Below are 23,845 nucleotides of genomic sequence, written 5' to 3' on the forward strand. Positions count from 1 at the left end.
AGAGATCGTGGGGGAGGGCACGGCGCCCTGAGCTGCAGGCGACGGAAGGTTGCAGAAGCCATGGGGCGCAGACCAAGTGGAAGCTGAGCCGCCACCTCCCACTCCGCGCGCCGCCCCCCAAAAGGACGCACTGCTCTGATTGGCCCGGAAGGGTTTGGGAACTGCCCACCCTTTGGGCTCAGGGCCAAAGGCCGCACCTTCCCCCAGCTGCCCGGGGCTACCAGCGCGCTGCGGCCTTGCCGCCGGCACCTCGCGGAGAAGCCAGCCATGGGCGCCGCCGGTTCCTCCGCGCTGGCCGGCTTTGTCCTCCTCGCGCAGCCCCGGCCCGGGTGGCTCGGGGTCGCCGTGCTGGGACTGACCGCGGTGGCGCTGGGGGCTGTCGCCTGGCGCCGCGCATGGCCCACGCAGCGCCGGCGGCTGCTGCAGCAGGTGGGCACAGTGGCGCAGCTCTGGATCTACCCTGTGAAATCCTGCAAGGGGGTGCCAGTGAGCGAGGCCGAGTGCACGGCCATGGGGCTGCGCAGCGGCAACCTGCGGGACAGGTACGGCCGAGCGCGGGCGCGGGGCAGCGCTGATCCGCCTCGGGCAAGGGTCTGAGAAGGGAGGAGTGCAGGGGAGGTCTGCAGAGTCTGCTAACAGGTCCTTCCTCCTATTACAAAGAAACTGGGAGTTGGATGAGAAAAGGCCAAAGAGAAAAAGGAACCCTCAGCCCCCAGCATCAGATCCCGGGGCTCTGGGACTCTGAGCACATGGACCCGTTTTCCCGGGTTGGGCGGATTTCCACCTCTCACTGGCTCTTTGGCGTCATGTGCTCCTGCTGAGGTGTGGTATCGCTCCCAGGTGTCTGCCAGAGAGCAAACTTCTTAATCTCCATTTAGTGGAGGTGGCTAGCTTAAAGAGATTGGTTCCCAGTAGCTTTATTTTCAGTGACTTTCTTGAGATCTTGGGGAAAGCTGAAACTGTAGAGTCCAGCCCTCCAAGAGCGCACCAAGGCGGGGCTCATAATAGTAATGACTGCAGTTCAAGGAATACCTTCAGGCGCGGTGGCTCACGCTTGTAATCCCAGCACTTCGGGAGGCCGAGGCGGGTGGATCACCTGAGGTCAGGAGTTCGAGACCAGCCTGACCAACATGGTGAAACCCCATCTCTACTAAGGGAAAAAAAAAAAAATTAGCCGGGCATGGTGGCGCGCACCTGTAATCCCAGTTACTCAGGAGGCTGAGGCAGGAGAATCGCTTGAACCCGGGAGGTGGAGGTTGCAGTGAGCCAAGATTATGCCACTGCACTCCAGCCTGGGCGACAGAGGGAGACTAAGTTAAAAAAAAAAAAAAAAAAAAAAAAAAAAGGCGGGGGTGGCATTGCAGATGCTATTTTCCCCAATTGTCTCAAGCACCCTTGTGGATAAAGAAGCTGAGTTCAGAGCCACACAGCAGCGGAACCAGGACTCTTATTTTCTTTAGCACACTGGGGCTTTGTAAAGAGTGATCTTGTTAATGTTCTGTCTGGGTTCTGAGAGCTGCGTGGATTCCTGGGGTTCAGCAAAGGCTGCAAAACCCGGGAGCCGGCGGCTTTGTCCTCTTTAGGGTCTGGCTTCAGGCCAGCCCCGGGTCTCATTGTGAGGCTGCACTTGAAACTCCTTTCCAGAGAAGCCCTCGCAGCTCAGCAAGTAACACAGGACTCATGGGAGCTGTAACCTTTCTCCTACCAGCTCCCAAGACAGAGGGCAATTCATGACATAGTTGAAACGTTAGTGATACATGCATCTTTGCTTCAGGAAGAAAACCAAGGATCCTAAATATTCCATGTTTTGGGCCAGCCGCGGTGGCTCAGGCCTGTAATCCTAGCACTTTGGGGGGCCGAGGTGGGCAGATCACGAGGTCGGGAGATCGAGACCATCCTGGCTAACACGGTGAAACTCCGTCTCTACTAAAAAATACAAAAAATTAGCTAGGCTTGGTGGCAGGCTCCTGTAGTCCCAGCTACTCGGGAGGCTGAAACAGGAGAATGGCGTGAATCTGGGAGGAGGAGCTTGCAGTGAGCGGAGATCGCATAACTGCACTCCAGCCTGGGCGACAGAAACACTCCGTCTAAAAAAAAAAAAAAAATCCATGTTTTGTATAGTAGACTCTGAAAAGTGGTAGAATTTACTGAATTAGTTTTTGTAGGCCCGAGAGGCAAAGGGCCCTGGAATTTTACTACGTAGATTCAAAAAGCAGTTTTTGAGCTCATATTACAATAGATGATAAGAAGAGCTGGCCTTTGTACCAGACACTATGATAAATTCTTTATTTTCGTTCAACACACACTCCCAGAAAGTGTGATCAAGAGAAGCCAACACTGGCTTACAGTCCTAGGTGATAACCAACTAAACAGAGGTTGTGACACGTGCCAGCGTGCCAGCATAGAGGTTGCAGTGCTGGAAGCTGGCTGGAGCCATCAGGGACAACTTCAGAGAGGAAGTAACAGCTTGAACTGAAAACCGGAAAATAATTCAGAACTTGCTGGGCAAGTAAGTTGGGAGAAGAACTTTCCAGAGAGAGAATAAGCTGGGCAAAGGCACTTGGCTTGAGAGGATGGTGTATGCTGGGGAAAGGCTGGCACAGTCTGTGCCGGGTTGTCCAATCTTTAAATTTCCCTGGGCCACATCGGAAGAAGAATTGTCTTGGGCCACACACAAAATACACTAACACTAACAATAGCTGATGAGTTAAAAAAAAAAAAAATCACAAAAAAATCTCATAATGTTTTAAGAAAGTTTATCAATTTGTGTTGGGCTGCATTCAAAGCTATCTTAGGCCACATGTGGCCCACGGGCCATGGGTTGGACAAACTTACTCTAAGGTATTTACCAAAAGGAACTGTGACATAAATAGGGTGAATGTTCTTTGCAGCATCGAGTGTGGAACCTTCATTATGATGTTACTCACAGTAGTCAAAAGGTGGAAACAACTAAGTGTCCATTGATGGATGAGTGGATAAACAAAATGTGATATATACATGCAATGGAATACTATTCAGCCATGAAAAGGAATGAAGTTCTGATATGTGCTACAACATGGATGGCCCTGGAAAACATAACGCTAATTGAAATAAGCTAGACACAAAAGGACAAATATTGCATGATTCTGATTATATGAAATGTCTAGTAGATAAATTTATAGAGACAAAGTGGATTAGATGTTACTGGGGGCAGGGGGAAGGGGAAAATGAGGAGTTATTGCTTAACTGGTACAGAGTTTCTGTTTGGGGTGATGAAAAGGTTTTGCAAATAGTGCTGATGGTTGCACAACACTGTGAATGTACTTCCTGCCACTGAATCGCATACTTCAAAATGGTTAAAATCACATTAAAAAAATTCCATTCTCTGTTGATGGACACTTGGGCTGTTACTACTTTTTTAGCATTTTGAATAAAGCTGCAATAAAGACTGATACACAAATATCTGTTTGAGTTCCTGTTTTCAGTTCTTTTGGGTCTGTACATAGGAGTATGCTAGGTATTTTATGTTTTATATCTATTTTACTGCAATTAAAAAAAATGTGTAAAAGACTGGCCTGTGTGAAGACCTCGGGAGGTAAGAATGGCTGGAGCAGCAGCTGGATCATGAAGGGCTGTGCATGCCCTTGCTTGGGAGTTGGCTTTATCCTGAAAGCAGGAACCGTGGAGGGATTTTGAATGAGGGGGTCTTAAAGTTAGATTTGCATTTTAGAAAGATCTAAACTGCCATTACCAGGAAGAATATTAGGGAGAATATTCACCTGCTGGTCCCAAGGATTTGGGGCAGGGCAGGCCTCTGTCTGTGCAGAAATGAAGTCTGATAAAAGGGCAGTTAGGGAAAGGGCTTATACTGAGCATATTTTTCTAGTGTAGCTGAACAGCTCAGCCATGATAACCTGCTGGAAGTGATGCAAGAAATATATTGAACGACCTAAAGTACCGGCCATATTTTTTTCTTATGTCTGGAAATCTCAAAAGCACATGCTCACTTCTATAACTGTAATCATTTGATTAGCATGTACTGAAAGGATTGAAATGACAATATGTTTTGTTTCTTTGGTAGCTGAGAGACAACCTACAAAAACGTATTGTTCTTGTTCTGGAAATGGCTCTTTCTATTGCCCTTATTTCTCCATTTATCTTTTTTTCTAGGAAGTACCTGTAGACCAGGAATACTGGGCCAGAGAAAAAAATACTGTCTAGTTTAGCAAATTGCAGAATGGACAGCACTGAATATTGGAACATAAAAAGTTTTTAGAGGTGGGGGGCTGGAACTGGCAGAGTATAAGTGGCACTGCATGTTGCTCAGCTAAACTGCATACTCTGTGAACAATATGAGCAACAGCCCTCCTGTTTCCGCCGATGAGAGCCCATTGCCTACCGGATGCCAGGCACTGTGTTTCCTCCTGCCCTTAAAGTCTTTCTGTAAAATAGATTCTTGTCATCTGCTTGGAGCATGTTTAATGAAAGCGTTCAGGCTTTCTAGAGATTGAGATGAAAATATAATTAACATCTTTGATTTCTGTGCCATCAAAGAGCTCAAACTGTTCTCTAGATATGTTGGATGCTTGAGTGGTTATTAAACCCTTTGAAATTAAGTGACAGACTGAGTCCTGTGTGCTGATGTTTAAGACAGACAGACACACACTCTCAAACTCACACACACCAGGCTTATGGGGAAGAAGTCAAAGATGACAACAGTGTCTAATTGGAGCTCCTCCAGAGTCTGGCTTCCTGTCATACTAGTTCACATATATCCTGTGTTTTGAAAATGGCAGGTTTTGGCTTGTGATCAACCAGGAGGGAAACATGGTTACCGCTCGCCAGGAACCTCGCCTGGTCCTGATTTCCCTGACCTGTGATGGTGACACCCTGACTCTCAGTGCAGCCTACACAAAGGATCTACTACTGCCCATCAAAACGCCCACCACAAATGCAGTGCGCAAGTGCAGGTAAGGAAAGGGCAGGTCGTAGCCCTTGCATGAATGAATAGTCATGCAATTTTGAGAAAGCGTAAACTCTAGAGGGAATCCTGAGAAACATATCAATAATGAACTGTTGATTGCGTGTGTACCATATGTAAAACCAAGTCTTCAACATTATGAAGATCTAAAAGAAGGAGAAAGAAGGAAGCAGCTTCAGAAACTTGTGTTGTTGAGATGACAACAACACATTGAAAGTGCTATGTAGAAACCCATGAGAACAAAAGCATATTGTCATGTCAACAAGAGAAAAATAACAGCACCCAAAGATCAAGCACAAAAATGGGGTAGGAGTGGTGGGGGCGAGTGTCCTAGCAGAGGTGAGATTCGATCTACGTATTCTCATAGAACTTTTTCTACTTGGCTTGGAAAAACTGGGTACCTTCCAAATCTGAGTTAGGAAAGGAGTTGCAAATGGCTATGTGACCCATAAGATTTAGTTCTAATGAAAGAACCAAAATAGAAAAGAACAGCTCTAGCTAGAAGAGTGATCCAGCCAGTGGCTGCTCAGCGGTCAGTGTCAGAATGAGGCTGGGGATGCAGCCCAGGAGGGTGTTGTGTACAGAAGCCCTTCCCTCAACATCAGAAGGGCTGCAGCGAAGCAATTCTTCTAGGAAAACTAGCTTTGCCTCTAAGCAGTCATGTCTGGAGTTGATTTCTTATCTCATTACGGCAAAATTAAAGTTGGTCTAGTTATATTCTTGTTATAGTTTCTGCATTTGGAATAAAAATGCACTGTGAATGTTACATGTAGTTTATAGCCTATCATAAAAAAATAGTATCACCTCAAAAAATGTAGTTATCTGAAAAATGTCTAAAGACCCAGAAAAGTTCACAAAATGCAATACTGATATAATTTCTACATTTTAGTTTTAAATATGATAATATACTTTTATTGAAATTGGTGGTTTTTCAGATTAAAAAAAGTGGTACATATTCATTGTTGAAAAATTGGGAAATACCAAAAAAAAAAGAAACAAAATCTGTGATAACTGTAATTAATATTGTGGCATATTTTCTTTCTGTCTCTATGCCTGTTACTTAGAAAACAAATTGAAATAATACAAAAAATCCTTTCATATTGTTTATATACTTAAACTGATAATGTTGAGTATTTTTTCATATTGTTAAAAAATCTTTAAGGATACCATTTTTCATGTTGGCATAATATTTCATTGTGTGGGTGTCATCTAATGCATTTGAACATGCCCCATGATTAAACATTTTGATTGTCTTAATTTTTTTCCAGATATTAAGAAGAATGTGATGAGTATCTTGGCATAAATCTTTGTTTATATCATTTGTTGTTTTCTTAGGAAAAAATTCTAGCAGTGGTTTTGTTTGAAATAAGAATATGGATCCTGCAGGCTTTTGATACATCTTGCTAAATTGTTTGCAGAGTGGTTTCACCAATTCCATTGTAACCATTATATTAAAAAATATTTTGCCATTTTTATGAGCAAAAACGATAATTTCTTGTTACTTTTTCTTTTTTTTTTTTTTTTGAGACGGAGTCTTGCTCTGTAGCCCGGGCTGGAGTGCAGTGGCTGGATCTCAGCTCACTGCAAGCTCCGCCTCCCGGGTTTACGATTTCTTGTTACTTTAATTTGCATTTTTCCCTGAATGAGGTAAGATTTTAAATATTTATATTGCAATTTGTATTTCATGTTTATCCATGTCATGATTTGTGTTTATTTGCCATGGTTAGATATTTACCCATATTTTCTTACAGTTAATTTTTTGTTTAATTTTCAATCCATTTGAAATTGTTTCGAAACTTTTTTCACAGTCCCATATGGGCATTTGGTCCATGCCCAAAAGACTAAACAAGGGCATGCTTGGAAATTGCAAACTGAAAAGGCTTAGACATGCTACGGTAGTATACAGACTCTTCATCCAAAGATTCCAAGGATCTTCTGGACTCAGGTTTCTTTTGACAGCCCAACCTATTCTCTTATGAGGAAGTTGTAACCTCAGCCCACAGTTTCTTAAAGATTTCTGATGAGTTCTTGGGGCTCTGGGGTCACTTTCAGAAGGTCGTGATCACAGGCAGTACACCTGTTTTCATGGTTGAAGATGTTACTTGATCTTCTCACGTGCCTTGCCTGCTACTAATAAGATACAGAGAATTAGGGACTTTTGCTGTGGATTATTCAGGCAAACAGCCTCAAACCTCAAACCATCTCAAGCCATGCCTACATTATCTTTGTCAAAGGGTCAAAGGTTATAGAAGCATCTGGAATTTTATTTTAATTCTTTGCTTGCACTCTTTGGGACAGTGTACAGGTGGAGTGCTGGGGCCAAGATACAGCAGAGGCCAGTGAGAACTCAGGAGAAACATGGGAGGAGCAGGAAGAAGGCAGAACAAATTCTACTCGCTGAAAGGCCTCAAGTTCTGGGTGATTATGAACCTGAACCCCAGGATCTAGAAATAGAGGTTGCAATGGAAATCAGTGTCAGATTAACAGGGCAGATGCCTAAATGGCCCAAGATAGATGCAAATGTTTTGACTTTGTAAAAATAATTATTGTGAACTGAAGCCCTGAGGAGTCAAAGCAGCCTTCCTGTTTACATCCTCTGCTGTGCGCCCTCACACCCTCCTGTAAAAGCAACTAAGGGAAGCCCTGGGCTGCCGAATGGCAAGTTGAGACTGAAAGGGTACCTTGGTGAGCTGTAAGGGTTTGACTCTGGAGAAAGGAGGTTGATTTTTTTTTTTTTCTTAGGCACCAGCAAAGAGGCATCTAACAAGGCAATGACCTTCAAGGCTGTCTCCATACCTAGATATTTGGTAATGCTGGCATTTCACAAGATGCTTCTGAAATCAGCATTTCAGACATTAAACTGCACACACACACAGACGCTAAGCCCTTCACATACACTCAGTTCTAGAACTGGTGAATTTGATTTTTGGGGAAAAGTAAAAAATTGTTTGGAGCTAAACCCTGTGAATAAGAAAATGATAGGACCATTTTTTTTTTTTTTGGTTAAAAAGTGAGGTTAGGCTTAAAAGTAGTAATAAGTAGATATGATTAATAATAGGTTAGAATGATTACTTCCCAAGGTGACTGCTCTGAAAGGTAATATCCATTTGGGTGTATAAATTTGGGTACATTTATTTTATTCATTTTATTTATTTTTCATCTTGATCCAGAAAAGAGTAACACAAACACTCCTGGTCTTTGTAAATGTTCTCATTACTTCATAGGCCTTGGGTGCATATTTCAGCCCTCTGATTCTCAGGAAGTTAATTTAGAATGGGTGGGGTGACAGTGTGCGAAAAGGTATCAAGTCATATACTACAGCAGTGCACTTTTCTACATGAGTGTTACACTTCTGAAGTTTTTAAAAATTTATGAAACCTTTGAATACACTAATCCCACTGCTTTATGTAACCCAGACACTGTTAGTAATGATTTCTCATTTTAGATATAAAGCAATAAAATAAAATTATATAAAAACATATAGGATACTATACTCAATATTATTTCACAATATAAAAATCCATTTGTACATTATTATTAGAGAATGGATGCTTTTGTTTGATTAAATGTTTGATTTGTGGACTAACTATACAAAGATAGCTTGAAATAACTTGGTTGGAGGACCCTAGGTCATTACCGCCTACTGAGCACATCCCAGTCCTAAGAATTGTTTGGGGGCTTCTTACAGATTGTTCCTAATCCTCACAACAAAGTTGTGCTCCTACCCCCATTTTATTGATGAAGAAACTGAGTCTCAGAATAAGAAACTATCACCAAGGTCATGGAGCTAGTCATTTGTGGAAATGGAATGCCCAGCCAAGTAGATTTACTTGATCCACTAAGCTTTCTCAAACTTCCAGCATTTGCATAACACCACCATGACAGTAGGCCAAACCATAAACCACCTGTGCTCTTATTTATTAATGTTTTTCTTTAAATTGATTCAGCTTAAAAACTAATCTTAAACACATTTATTTAAAAAAGAAACTTTATATAGCTACCTATATCATTTGCCAGGTATATGGCTTTATATGGCTACCTATATAATTTATATATATGGGTTTATATATAAATTTATGTGGCTACCTATAAACCTTATATGGCTACCTGTATACAAATTTTATATTGCTACCTATATAATTTGCCAGAAATTAACAAACACTCAATATGCTAAAACATTACTAAATTCTAGCTAGAAACTGTTGCCTACAGAGGTCTCTGGACCTAAGGTGTGTTCTTTCTTTGTTAGAAGAGGTGATTATCAAGTGTTGCTAAAAGGTAAAGATTTATTACCACTAAACTGAAATTTCTCTCTGTGCAATTCACTGTTATTTAATGCTATACCCAGGTGCCATCTGCAGTTATCTTGAATGCCAGCAGTGGTAATGGTCCTGCACTTTGTGAAACGCTGGCCTACACCATAGCATTTATTTTCCTCTCTATAGCTGTGAAATTCATATAACGCCGAACAGCCCTGCACATGGCTATGTGCTGGAGAGTAGGAACTTCAAATCCTACAAAGTTATAACTTGCAATCAAATCTAGTAGATTATTATTGTTATTATAAAATAAATAGACTATTACTGTTAATGTTTGTTATATATAAAGTTATTATCTGTAATGTTTTAGACTTTATAGAACATTTTCATATGAAAATGAAAATGTTACTATACTGCTGTTACTATACTGGCAAAGTATAGCCAGGCCTGTGAATAAAGATTTCTGGTCGCTATTCAGCTGGGTGAACTAGATTTTGCAGTAATTCTAAGTTTACACTGACACATTAGTTTTCTTCTGGAGAACTCAGTACATTTTCAAATATATGATTTCATTTCATCCTCCCTGCATTCCTTCCAGGTAGGGAGACACAGTTGTACAAAACTTGATTTTTTAAAATGGGGAAAGCAAAGCTTAAAGGGGTGCTTTCACTTTCATGTGGGCTGACGCAGGTTTGGAGTCAGAGCCAGCACTAAAATTACATCTTCTGGTAATTAAGATATGACAGTAATGTTACAGCTAGAAGCAGCTTTTCTGATATAACTGGCACATATTAGGGTGCATGGATTTTCAAAGACATGTCTGCCCTTTGTTCCTGCCACCCCTGCAGAGTCCATGGCCTGGAGATTGAGGGCAGAGACTGTGGTGAGGCCGCCGCCCAGTGGATAACCAGCTTCCTGAAGTCACAGTCCTACCGCCTGGTGCACTTCGAGCCTCACATGCGACCGAGACATCCTCACCAAATAGCAGACTTGTTCCGACCCAAGGACCAGGTGAGAGGTTCTGCTGCCTCTATTGGTAGAAAGCAGTCACCCCCAGCCCGGCGGGCTCAGGTGGCATCTCTGATGACCTCGGCTCTCTGGTTTTCGGGGCAGCCCTCTGGTAGCTTAGACCACAAGCAGTAGGCAGAAATAAAGCCCTTCCCTTGGAAGCATCATTTGTTTCTTCATTTGGGGGACTCTTGAATTTTTGCCCTTGAGCATCTACCTTCCTATTTGTGTAAGCATTCTGATGCCAGTAGGGTTTCAAAACTGTCCTGCACCAGTGTTTTTTTTTTTTTTCATTCCATTCTATAATTGCACGTGGAGTCCAGAATTTTTAGTTTGCAGTTGTATGTCAGATTCCAGCTATGTGAGTTGGCATGGGTGTGGAGATACACAGACTCAAATGATCAGCCTTAATGGCATAAAGCTCTAAGGATTCATCATAAAAGCAGGGTTGGTAGCACCATATACTGCTTTTACCATGCGCATAAAAAAGAAATTATGCTGTAGTCCTTGCTGCTAAGGAGGCTGAGGTGGGAGGATTGCTTGAGCCCAGAGAGTTGAGGCTGCAGTGACCTGTGGTGGCGCCATTGCATTGCAGCCCGGGCTACAAAGAGACCCTGTCTCAAAATATATAAATAAATAAACAAGCAAATGCATAAATTATGGTCAACATAAATATTAATTTGTAAGTTGCATAAAAATAAGTGTTCATGGAATTAGTGAGCATTTAAATCAAACATAATGAGGTCATCAAACTCAACCAACTTATTAAACATTCGAGAAATTGGAGACTTAGAAAGGTGCAGTGATGTCCCCAAGGGCACATGCCTTGTGGCAGCTTAGGATGGATTCTGAGTCCTTGTTCCCTTCATTCCACCATGCAGTTTCTGCTGTCTCAAGGCTATTTAAAGCTTCTGAGTCACTGTGACTTCTATTACAAGAATAAGAGAACTACTTTGAAAGATTGTGTGTGGGGTGGGGTGGAGCACGGAGGGTATGTCTAGGAGCTAGGGACACCTAGCCACTGAAAAGTTGGTGTGCCACGTGTTATAACAATGTGTATTTCCCTATCAGATTGCTTACTCAGACACCAGCCCATTCATGATCCTTTCTGAGGCGTCGCTAGCGGATCTCAACTCCAGGCTAGAGAAGAAAGTTAAAGCAACCAACTTCAGGCCCAATATTGTAATTTCAGGATGCGATGTCTATGCAGAGGTAACGCTATGCCCCTTTGCATCTTTCCTTGGATTTGACTTCTTTTTTAAGGTATGAAAGTCTTTGACATTGGATTAGATTATTCTGAAGGGTGCATTATTTATCAACTCTGTAATACATAACAATTTGATTTTTAGATTTATTCACCTAATAAGTGCAGACTTCTGTGTGGAGGATACAAATATTGATGGGTCAGAGACTGTCATCAAGGAAGCAGTTCAGTATCTGTGGCTTCTAAGGAGAATTCTGAGTTGACAGGTTCGTGGTTGAGTCAAATTTTCTTGCACAGACTACATGATCTGTGTGGGCCGTGGAACAAAGAAAGTGTGTGCTCCTGTCTTGTCGAAGGATGGTCTTCCTGTTTAGTAGATGGCTCTCTTGGAGAAGACAGGCATTTACCGCAAGGCTGCTGGGTGAGGGTTGGGAGAGGTTGTTGCCCCTGGGCTTGATGGCACTGCCCTAAAACGCCTGCAGTGCCACCTTCCATCTGCCCTCAGATGTCTGCGTGGTGACTTAGCTTGAATAGCCCTGAGGCTTGGTGTCCGGGATTCCGCAGGATTATGGCAGCAAATTTACTTTGTAATAAATAGCCTTTGGCTGTTTAACCTGATTCTCTCCCTGGGCTTCCATGAAGGCAGAGGTTGGTGGCCTAGAGGCTTGGGGAGTGGCCACCAGCTGTGGATACTCAACAGAAGCCCTGACCCCCAGCTAGGAATTCAGGAGCTCTTGTTGTGCCTCATGTTTATGTTGAGAAGGGAGAGGTAAAAGGGACAATATAGTGGTTCTTACGTTTGCCCATTTCCTCCATAACAGGGAAAAATGGAGTCAAAGCAATTGAGTTTTAACCTTTTATACTCAGAGGAACCAATTCTGTTCTTCACTTTTGCTGTACGGAGGCAAAGCTGTGCTGAAAGAGAAATAATATATGAATTTGGTTCCCACATTCAAACAAGAGGATGTGAGGGCTGGTTTCAGCTTCTGTGCTGGCTTCTGCATGACTTTGAGCAGCACTGCTATGTCCCACTTACCTTGCCTGAATGATGAGATAATCGTATTTCTGCCTAGGGTTACCTTAAAGGTCTGTTGAAGGATCAATTTGGATAATGTAATTTATGAGGTGTATAAATGCAATATCAATCGATGGAGGATAATGAAAGTACTCCCAAATCCACTGCTAATGCTTTATATAAAATACTCTTGGCTCCCACCTTCCAAGGGTAGCGTTTCTTCTAAAGATGGCAGAGAACTTCGTAGTGTGAGGCAGGTGGACTGTGTGCATATCCCCCACGGTCCTGGGTTGGGCGTCTCTCAGTGCTTCTTTGTGACAAGGGAGCGCTGCCTGTCCTGCTTCTGTGCACAATGGGCCAGCCTGACTCAGACAACAGGAAAATAATCTCTGTTTGGTTGCCTTTGACCATGTCCTTGATATTCATCTTCCACTAGCTATGGCTAGGAGAGTCATTTTTCCTGAGAACATTCCTTCTCAGGAAAAGAGAAATGAGTGGGGAGGGTTTTGAATAAACACTTGTGTTTCACTTAAGTATGTTGTCTCTTCTATGCCTCACAGAGCCCAGCAGGGTAAAGCTATCATTCCTATCTTACAGGAGAGAAGAGAGAGGCTTGGGGAGGTGAGGTGGCCTGCCCTAGGCTATACCACAGCAAGGAGGGGCTGGGTTTTGAACCCCAATTGTACAAGGCCAGAGGAACCCTGAGAATTCTAGGGTATATCCGTGGGGCTGGGACAGCTGGATTCCACTCTGCCTGCTTCAGCAAGTGACCACACAAGCCTGAACAGGTCACCGAACCTGCCGAGGCCTCTGCTTCTTGCAGTTGTAAAACATGGGCAATTCCAATGACTCCCTCGCCTGATGGGAGCTGTGAGAATCAAGGTCGATGACAATTTGTGGAAAAGTTCTAGGACATTAAGTACCACAGAAAGGTAAGGAAGAGTTTCATTCCTGGGAGTTTGGCTCAGACCCCCCAGCTTTCTCCCTATGATCGGCTTTAAGCTTTCTTTCCCCTGGTGTGATCTGTGCACCGAGGGTCATACTGAAGCCATTTCCACTCCAAAATTCTGTGACAGTAAGATTCGGATGAGAGGAGAGGAGGAGACGGCCCAGAGTAGAACTTCAGATCTCGGAGATTTCTTTCAATTGAATCTTACTTTAAAAACCCTCATCTCTCTCTCTATCTCTGAGTGTTTCCTAATTGAGAACATTCTGTATGTGAAGTTGGGCGGTAACACAATGGTGGCTGAGCCGGCCTTGTATCTAGTAATTCACCCATCATCTAGTGGGTTGCTGCCCCTGTGTGGTGTGCGCTGTGAATAGACACCTGAGAACAAGGGTTGAAGAAATGCATTTGCTTCTCCTGAGGAGCTCAGGGTGGTCAGATAGTGAACAAGCAGTCACAGTCCAGTAAGACATGGCCAGGAGGGTGGTGAGCAGCCAGACCTGGGGACGTGACTAACACCTGCATTGTGGGGTGAGCTGAAGCGTGGGGCACCCAGGGCTCTGGTCTCAGAACCTTTCTCATTTGTCTGCACTCACTTTTCTGATCTGTTCCTTCCTTCCTTCCTTCTTTCCTTCCTTCCCTTCCTTCCCTTCCTTCCCTTCCTTCCCTTTCCTTCCTTCCTTTTCCCTTCCTTCCCTTCCTTCCCTTCCTTCCCTTCCTTCCCTTCCTTCCCTTCCTACCCTTCCCTCCCTTCCCTCCCTTCCCTCCCCTCCCTCCCCTCCCTCCCCTCCCTCCCTTCCCTCCCTTCCCTTCCTCCCTTCCTCCCTTCCTCCCTTCCTCCCTTCCTCCCTTCCTCCCTCCCTTCCTCCCTTCCTTCCTTCCTTCCTTCCTTCCTTCCTTCCTTCCTTTCTTTTCTTTCTTTTCTTTCTTTCTTTCCTTTCTTTCCTTTCTTTTCTTTCTTTCTTTCATTTTCAAAACCTCATCTGCCCTGAGGACTCCTAACTATATCCTTCTGCCAGAGCTTTCCCCTGCTTCTCCATAGCTCCATGTGGATGTCTAATCCAATGTCAGGATGTCTGAAATTGAGGGTCAGGTTTCCACCCTAAAGCCTGCTGTGCCCAGTCTCGCCCATCTCAGCACACAGCAGCCCTGACTTCTGCTGGCTCAGGCCCCAAACTGCGAACCACCCTTTGTTCTTCTCTTTGTCTCATATCCCAAGTTCCTACAGTTGACAAATCTTTATGGCTGGGCCCTCCTCCCCACACCCCTCCCTGCCTGGATGTAGTCACCACTGGTGCTGCAATAGCCTGGGTTCACTGGCCTTCCTGCCCCACTCTTGACCCAGCCCTGCCACCATCCATGGGCTGTTCTCAGCACATCTGTCAAAGTAACCCTGTTGATGTAAGTAACATCATGTGATTCTTCAGCTCAAAGCCCTCTCACAGTTCTCCACCTTTCTTCAAGTAAAAGATGGGATCCTTATGGATGGCCTTGAAGGCCCAACATGACACCCCGCCAGCTCCCAGCCCCTTCTCCTCTCACTCCCCTCTGCTGTCTCATTCTGCCCCAGCCATACTGGCCTTTTCTCTGTGTCCTGGCTGGGTCCTCTGCCTGGCATACCTTCCCTCACAGGCCTCATGGCTCACTCCAGTGCCTCTTTCAGTCCCCTGCTGCAGGCTTCACTGACCCCACTCATCCAGCCCCCCACAGCACACACCCCACCTAACAAGCCGTGTGTACTCAGGTTTTAGTGTATTGTCTGTTTCCCCTATGCAAGCTCTTTATCTCCAGCCCCTAGGAGAGCCCCTGGTACACAGTAGGTGTGCACTACTTATCTGTTAAATGAATGACCGGATAAGTATTATCCAGGAGAAGGGGGAGCACTGAGGCAGGGGTGCATACACAGGGCTATGAAGGTGTGAGAGAATGGTCATCTCGCAGCACTGGGGCTCAGGAGAGGAGGGGAGCTGAGAGCACAGGTATGTGGTGTCTGGTTTTGGGGAGTCTGGGAAGAATTTTTAGCCAGAGAGTGACTGAATCTGATTTGCATGGTACATATTTGCTTCTGCCAGGAGCCTGGAGAAGGATTAGAGCAGGTGGGGCCAGGGTGCAGCTGAGAGAGCAGGCTAGCATGGAGGAAGGCTGAGGACCTGCACGGAAGTTTCTGGAAAGCAGACCCACAGTGCATCTCAGAACCTACTTTCTCAGCAACTGTGGCTTTTCTCTGCCTCCCTTCATCATCGGCACTCCCCACACTCATTTCTTATACCTCATTTCTCCCCAGAGCCACAGTGGAGACATCCACCCCACCTGCCACAGTCAGTGACTTTTTCAGTCGCTGCCACCCCACCCTGAGGACCCATGGGCACTACTTACTGAAACGTTTCTCCTTTGGCTGCACTGCCCTTACTTCTCTGCTGTTTGTCCTCATTCCTTACTTCCAAAAGTTCTGGCCTTGACCCTTTTCTCTCCCCTCCTTGGTGATCACACTCTCCTGCAGTATCACCCTCTGTCACCTGATGTAGGTCCCTCAAATGTCCACCCGGACCCCCTCTGGAGTGCCGTGTCACAGTTCCAACTCTCTGTTGGTTGACAGAGAAACTCAGACTTAGGTACTCACACTCCAGCCCCTACACCCTCACCCCACCTCCCCAAACTCATTCTTTCTTTCTTTTTTGAAACAGAGTCTTGCTCTGTCACCCAGGCCGGAGTGCAGTGGTGTGATCTCAGCTCACTGCAACCTCTGCCTCCTGGGTTCAAGCGATTCTCCTGCCTCAGCCTCCTGAGTAGCTGGGATTACAGGCATGTGCCACCACGCCCAGCTAATTTTTGTATTTTTAATATAGAAGGAGTTTTGCCATGTTGGCCAGGCTGGTCTCGAACTCCTGACCTCAGGTGATCTACCCGCCTTGGCCTCACAAAGTGCTAGGATTACAGGCATGAGCCACCGTGCCTGGTCCTCAAACTCCTTCTGTTAACTTCGCTGTTTCTATCCAGGCAGCTCATTTTTTTCTTTCACCCAGTCTGGGAAGGTGACAGTCAGCCCTGGCTCCTCCCTCTGCTGTGTTCCTCCCAGCCCCAGCCACATCGGCTCCCCTTTCTATTCTCAACCACCAGCCAGATCCAAAGTTTGTTACCTTAAGTTTGGACCACTAAGTGCTCCCTCCTGAATATTGCCACAGCCAAGCCTCCCAGAGCTGATCAGCGTGATCTCTCCCTCTCTAAAAGTTTGTGACAAAACATCAGTGTTGCTGCCTTGCTCAGAAGCCTTTAGTGGTTCTCCATGTCACAAAGGTCCACACTTCCCACTCAATCATTACATTCCATTCCTCTGTAACCTTGCCACAGTCTGCTTTTCCAGCCTTTATTACCAACTGTATTAGTTCATTTTCATACTGCTATGAAGAAATACCCGAGACTGGGTAATTTATAAAGATAGAGAGGCTTAATGGACTCAGTTCCACATGGCTGGGGAGGCCTCACAATCATGGCAAAAGTCAGAGGAGAAGCAAAGGCATGTCTCACATGGTGGCAGGCGAGAGAATGCGTGCAGGGGAACTGCCCTTTATAAAACCATCAGATCTTGTGAGATTTATTCACTATCACAAGAAAAGCACTGGAAAGACCCGCCCCCATGATTCAATTATCTCCCACTGGATCCCTCCCATGACATATGGAGATTATGGGAGCTACAATTCAAGATGAGATTTGGATGGGGACACAACCAAACCATATCACCAGTGAAAGCTCCAAACTGCAAACTGATGTCTCCTGGTCACTGAGACTCTTACTCCCTGCCCTACTTAAAACTCTTGACATTCTCTGAAAGCCTGGATTAAAAGCCCTCTCCCCTGGGAAGCCTGCTGTGATGGCAGGACCTCAAAGAGCTCCCTCCCGTCTCTGAAGCTATGGTGTGCTCTGAGCCTCTCCCATGCCATGCTTGTCCTGTTTGAACTGGTCACCTCCAGGTGCTGTAGGAAGACTTTCCTGGGCTCATCAGTGCTTAGGACTCAATCCCCAGTAGTTTTTACTGGACATAGAAGGGGCTCTGGAAATATTTCTTTAATTAATAAGAACTTAATTTCCTAAGTGGAACCCTTGTTTTTCTCCTTTTATACTCTTTTTATGTGTTTTTTGTGACCACAGTGCCTCCTTGTGGAGAAATGTTCACAGGACAGGCTGTGGCTATGCTAATCCGCTGTGCCCAGTTTTCTGGACTGTTGAAAATATGCACCTGAGACGCGTTTTATGATTTATGACAGAACAAAACCCCGGTGTCATATATATCAAGAATAACACACACTATTGGAGTTAAAATTCTGAGCTTGAAACTCTGTCCCTCAGCTCATCCTCAACCAAGGACAAGGCAGTTTGCTTTCTAACTCCAGGTCTTTGCCTTTCGCCCTTGTGTGGCGGGCAATTCTCTCCGAGGGTAAGAAGGTCAGGACTATAATCAAATGAACTTTGCCTCCTCAGCGCCCTTCCTTCTTATTGCTGTCCCCTCTGCCTGGAGTCCCCTTACCCTTCTTTTGTGCCTCTCAAATTCTCTGCCCTTTTAGACTCAGCACTTATCTTACCTATTCCATAAAACTTCCTCTAACCAGACCAGCCCGGAGAGCTGTGCCTCTAAATCCCCACAGTGAGTATTGCCTGCACAGTGAAACCAACACACAACATGCTGCCTTGGAGTGCTTTTTGTGAATATTTGTGGCATTTAAAAACAGAATATTGATCTTTAGAATTCCATGTATGGATGGCCTATCTCGGCTGCTAGATTGGAGGGCCTTGGTCCACTAATGCGGTTTGTCGTGGAAAGTAGGCTCCGCTGACCCAGCCCACAGGCGATGCCTGCAGAGCTCCCCTGGCTTCAGTGCTTCGTAAATGCTCCAGCAAAAATCAAAGAGGAATGAGGCTGCTGGCCCTGCTCCTGATGTGTCCGTATCTGGCCGGCGAGACATGCACGTACTCAATGACTTCAGGCTCTTGAGCCATATAACTTCAGGCAGGCACGAAGGGATCTGATACGAACTGAAGTAATGAGTAATGTCCCCTTCTGTCCCCCTCCCCACTTTCACCCACCCCATCCACTTTGTGCACCCCAACCCCCACCAGGAGTCAAGTGGGATCATCAGGGAGCCTCCCTGAGCGAGGTGAGTTTCCACGACAGTTACAAGTGAGAGGAGAGAGAAATCTCATCTCAGGGGAATGAACTGGCATGTGAAAGCCAGAGAGAGGGAACGTGAAGGTGTGTGGGTATGGCTTGGCAGAGCAGGGCTGGGGGAGAACAGAAGGCTGCCATCGCTGATGTGGGTGACATCATTAGGTGCGGGCGCTCCTGGGAAGTCTCTACACACGTGTCAGGGGCGGGGCCTGGAGGTGCTCATGGGAGTTTGCGCTTTGTTTCCTAGGATTCTTGGGACGAGCTTCTTATTGGTGACGTGGAACTGAAAAGGTTGATGGCTTGTTCCAGGTAAGGCGCTTTCCTGTCCCTGTGGGGTGGGGGTGGGGATAAGGCCACTCTGCTCTGTCCCCCTTATGATGTTCTGTGTGTGTCTCCAGATGCATTTTAACCACAGTGGACCCAGACACCGGCGTCATGAGCTGGAAGGAGCCGCTGGAAACACTGAAGAGGTAGGACTAGGCAGACGGGGCTCATCCTCGGGTTTAGGTGCCTGGAACAGAAGCAATATTTGTTGCTTAATGTTTATAAGAGGAAGCAGTGAAAACACCACACACATAGTCTTGAAGCTCAAGGGGGTCCCATCAAAGAGATGATTTGGGAAACATTCGCTGGTGTTTTGAGCACCAACATGTGTGCTTAAATAAATACTTTTATCTTTCATTTAGAAATCATAATTCAAATAAATCAATGTTTAAAAATTGCTTATGTATTTTGACAAATTTTATTATGGGCTGAGTATTAGATGATACCAAAAAATGTACTAGGTGTCCTAGTGGCATTGTGGTTATATTAGAAATGTCAATATATTTTAGAGACGCTGCTTGAAGTATGTGTGTAGGAGTGAAGTGATGTGACATCTGGAACTTGCTATATGCTATATATTATTTTAGCAAAAAGAAAAAAAGGATAGATGAGTACATTTTAAAAATGTGTCACAATCTTCATAAATAGAATCTGAGTGATAATTATGGGGAGGTTTATTGCACTATTCTACTTTTATGTTTACTTTAAAATTTCTTAAGGGTAAATTTTAAGTGAAAGGCACAGTACCGAGAATCATTTTAAATTGTATATATAGTCAGGATGCCATGTTGATTTTACAAAGTTGATTATAAAATAGCACTATTTACTTTTTATTTTTATTTGATTTTCCTTTTTAAAAAACATAAATGCACATGAGTAGATAAAAGGCTGAAAGGAGATGAAGCAAAATGGAGATGCTGTTTTGGTTCAGTGATAGAATTATGGAAAAGGGTTATTCTTATATGTAGTCTCTAAACTTTCTATAATTACTCTGCATTACTTTTGTGAAAACAACACCAATAACAGTTTAGTATCCAAGCACTTCGGTGCTGTTATCTGCCAAATTTGGGACCCAGGAAATTGCTGAAACTGAAAATGAACTAAGGGTGCTTCTCTTTATTGGTTCCTTTGACATTGAATACTGAGTTACAGGCCAGGTGTCAGGCCTCATCTCTACAGTCCCTGAGACCCTTCTTTGGCTTTGGTCCTAACTTGGCATCCCCAGGTATAACTTGTAGAAGGGAGGGCCCTGGGAACCTTGAAGAAGGAATGCAGTTGAGACGCGACTATCTTGTATCAAAACCATCGTGAACGAGCGCATGACAGAGAGGTTGCACTGGCCTTTGTGGAGCAGGATTCATTCTCTATAACGTGAGGCTCCCTGCCTCCCTTTCCTTCCACTTTTCACCAACCTCATGCCTTTTTGGGGGCCAACGATTCAGTCTTCTTTGATCAGCCCCAATCCCTCCCTGACAATTCTACTGTCCCAGATCTGACCCCCTCTCTGGGCAAGCTGAAGCCCTGGGCTGGAGGGGTGTCATCCCTGCTGTCACCTCACTCCTCAGCATGAGGCTATGGCCTGACTTCTCTGGCTAGCACCTGTCATCCTATAGGAGATGAGTCCCAGGGTGTGGGCCAGGCTGCAGCAAGGTTAGCAGGTGGCCTTGAGGGCCTAAGCCACCTGGCAGGGATACAGTGGTCAGCAGGGAAGTCAAACAGGGTGGGTGGAGGGAGTTACGGAGAAGGGGGTTTGTGGGACTCAAGGAATCTTTGAGGTGGATAGCAAGTGGCTGGTCTCTACCTGACTCCAACAGCGTTGGGTGTGATTTACAGCAACTTTCAAAGAGGAGGGGTACAGACCAGCCTGAGAGAATACAGTGGATTGATGAATAGATATATATGTGATAAAGAAAGTATAGTCAAGGCCAGGCACGATGGCTCATGCTTGTAATCCCAGCACTTTGGGAGGCTGAGGCTGGTGGATCACTTGAGGTCAGGAGTTCGAGACCTGGGCAACATAGTGAAACCCTGTCTCTGCTAAAAATACAAAACTTAGCTGGGCATGGTGGCGGTCACTTGTAGTTGCAGCTACTCAGGAGGCTGAGGCAGGAGAATCATTTGAACCCGAGAGGTGGAGGTTGTAGTGAGCTGAGACTGTGCCACTGCACTCCAGTTTGGATGACAGATATATATAGTCAAGTGTTTTTATATATATATATAAATATATATATATATTTGTTTATATATATATAAATATATATTAAATATATTAAATATATATATATGTTTTTATATATATATATTTTTATATATATATATTTATATATATATATATAGTCAAGAATAAATATAGTCAAGAATATATATATATATATATATATATATAGTCAAGTGTTAAGCTCAGAATTCAAGCAGTGAGTAAATGGGTATTTGCTGTAAAATTATTTTACCAATTGCCTGTTTGAGAATTTTCATAGTAAAATTTTGGGGGAAATGTCACTATGTGTGACAGAACATTGATGAGAAGAGCAGGGTTATAGCTATTCTGTGAAATGTGCACACTCACCATCAGAACAAACCAGAACTCAGTCTTCCTGTTTTCCATGGCCACAGAGGAGCTACTAGGGGCAGAAAGCAGGGAGGGCCAGAGGGAAGATCCTGGGCTGGGAGTCAGGAGACCAGGATCTGCAGCACACCAACTGCTGTGCTCCTGCCCCCACCCCCACTCAGGCCCTGAGTGTTCTTCCCTATAAAATAAGGGAGGCAAGACAGAAATAGATGGTTCTGTGTAAATCAGCCAAGTGGTTTGGGGAATTGGCTGTCATCCTTTTTTGTCCATCTTGTTCTCTCTCTCCCCCCAGTTGCTCGGTGTGGGGCATCCTTCCCTCTGGATTTAGAAGGTTTATGCTCTTGCAGAAACGGCCTCCGCAAAGCACTTCACGTGTTTGGGCTCGTTCTCTGCATCTTCAGGGCCCCCCTTCCTCCATTGGGAGCCTGTGTTTATAGAAGGAGGATAATTGACCCTAAACACAGAGTGAGGGTGGGAAGGCGGGGGGCGTAAGGAGCCAGCACACCCCCCTGATCTTCTGCAGGCTTTGTGCAGCCCAACAATCCAGCCCTAATTGCTTCTAATACCCCAGGAGACAGTGCGGCCAGCCTAGGTGTCTTCTCCTATCTCTTACTGAGATTTAAATTGCCATGGATGTTTAATTTATGTTCTTCCCAAGACAGGTGGTCATAAATCGGGAAGAGAAAGGCCTGGCCGCATCGCATAAATCATGGGAAGGGAAGCAAACAGTGGTGTCCACAGCCTCTCCGCTGTTGGGCAGGTTGCTCAGAGCCACACCGCTTTCTGCCTCTGGGTACTCATGGTCCCATGGCTGGGGTTGCTTCTGGAATGCAAGCGCTCAGCTGGGAGACCTCTCTGCCTGCCCAGCCCTGCCTCCTGATGTTAGTCATCCACAGGCAGAGCCCGGGGTGGCACAGCAGTGCGAGAAAAAGAAATACAGAGGCATAGGGGAGCCTTTGTCTGTAAAATGCTCACAGTGGGTGGCACAGTGGAGGCCTGTCTGCTAACAGGAAAATAGGAAAATGGAATTTTTCTTTTCTTGCTTAAGGAAAAGTGACGTACACACTAATCCCCATGGTTGAAGGAATGGCTGGAGTCTGCCATTGTTGCTTCCATGACATCTTGCCCCTAATGGAAAGAATATAGCACAATTACTGCATGGGGACTCAAAAAAAAAAAAAAAAAACAAAAAGGTTTTGCTGGATGCACGAATACTGTGACTGCAATGACATTTGCCAGCAGCCACTTGTGTCAGGCTGTGCTCTGCTGAGCAAAACACGGAAGATATAGCAGTGGTAACTCCAAGGGAGGAGACAGACCCTCCACCTGTCTGGCTCTGTCACCTCCTAATTGTGTGACACTGGCAAGTTGCTTAGGCTCTTCAAGTCACAGTTTCTTTATTGGTATAAACTGGACTTGTAATACCTCTTCTGGTAGACTGGAATAATGTAAGATATAGGATTTTTATAGGTGATAGAATACTGTGCACAATGACCATGTAAGCTGCGTTCATTGAGAGTCTCCATTTATAAACTTGACACTTTCTGAGAGGAGGAGAAGCTTGACCACACTTCTTCCTATACTCAGAGGCTGCTTTAAATGAAACCGAACACGAACTTGCCCAACAGCCAGCCTCTGTAAGTTCAGTGTGGCACCTCTTCTGGGAACGTTCACGATGCTAATTCTTTTATTTTATTTTATTTTATTTATTTATTTACTTATTTTTTGAGACAGAGTCTCACTCTGTCACCCAGGCTGGAGTGCAGTGGAGTAATCTCGGCTCCCTGCAACCTCCGCCTCCAGGGTTCAAGCAATTCTCATGCCTTGGCCTCCCAAGTAGCTGGGATTACAGGCATGTGCCACTATGCCTGGCTAATTTTTGTATTTTTAGTAGAGACAGGGTTTCACCATGTCGACCAGGCTGGTCTCAAAGTCCTGACCTCAGCTGACGTGTCTGCCTTGGCTTCCCAAAGTGTTGGGATTAACAATGCTGTTTAATTCTTAACCTGGCCGTAGAGATAGGCAGTCATGAGGCCTCAGGAATGGCTTCTGCCCCTGGTGACTTATGGTCCCATGAACACCAGTGGTGGGATTGGGCAGTGACCAGAGACTCTGCCTGGAGTCATGGCCTGGACGTTGACCAGTGTATGAGTAAACCAGGCAGTGTAAACAAGGAGCAGCCCTCTGTGGCGCACAGCACTTTAAAGGTAACAAACTGTTTCTATTTACATTGCACCTTGTAAATAATGGAGACCTCGGTTTAAGCTAAATAAAGTGTCTTGGGCTTCCTGCTCATTAGAATAGTCATATTTTGTATTCATTTAAGGAGAAAGTGCACTAAGGAAGATTTTAAATGAGTTTTAATTTATTAATACCAAAAGGAATACATATATGAAAAG

General features: G+C 44.9%; 1 protein-coding gene across 5 annotated transcripts in view; it reads left to right on the forward strand.

The window, feature by feature from the left end:
- Positions 1 to 205: 205 nt before the first annotated feature.
- The window catches only part of MTARC1 (mitochondrial amidoxime reducing component 1), a 42,052-nt gene continuing 18,412 nt past the window's right edge, over positions 206 to 23,845 (forward strand). For 2 of the 5 annotated variants that reach the window (XM_015115809.3, XM_001102192.5), the window contains exons 1-6: positions 206 to 542; positions 4,776 to 4,949; positions 10,068 to 10,230; positions 11,299 to 11,490; positions 18,801 to 18,862; positions 18,952 to 19,023. In XM_015115809.3, coding sequence (XP_014971295.2) covers positions 268 to 542; positions 4,776 to 4,949; positions 10,068 to 10,230; positions 11,299 to 11,490; positions 18,801 to 18,862; positions 18,952 to 19,023 — 938 coding nt within the window. In that variant the 5' untranslated portion in view covers positions 206 to 267. Of the gene's footprint in view, positions 543 to 4,775; positions 4,950 to 10,067; positions 10,231 to 11,298; positions 11,491 to 11,576; positions 11,698 to 13,043; positions 13,379 to 18,800; positions 18,863 to 18,951; positions 19,024 to 23,845 lie in introns of all 5 variants that reach the window. The other 3 variants (XM_077937834.1, XM_001102284.4, XR_013395117.1) reach the window with 2 other exon arrangements.

This window comes from Macaca mulatta, chromosome 1 (genome assembly GCF_049350105.2).
Source record: "Macaca mulatta isolate MMU2019108-1 chromosome 1, T2T-MMU8v2.0, whole genome shotgun sequence".
NCBI classification, from domain to species: Eukaryota; Metazoa; Chordata; class Mammalia; order Primates; family Cercopithecidae; genus Macaca; species Macaca mulatta.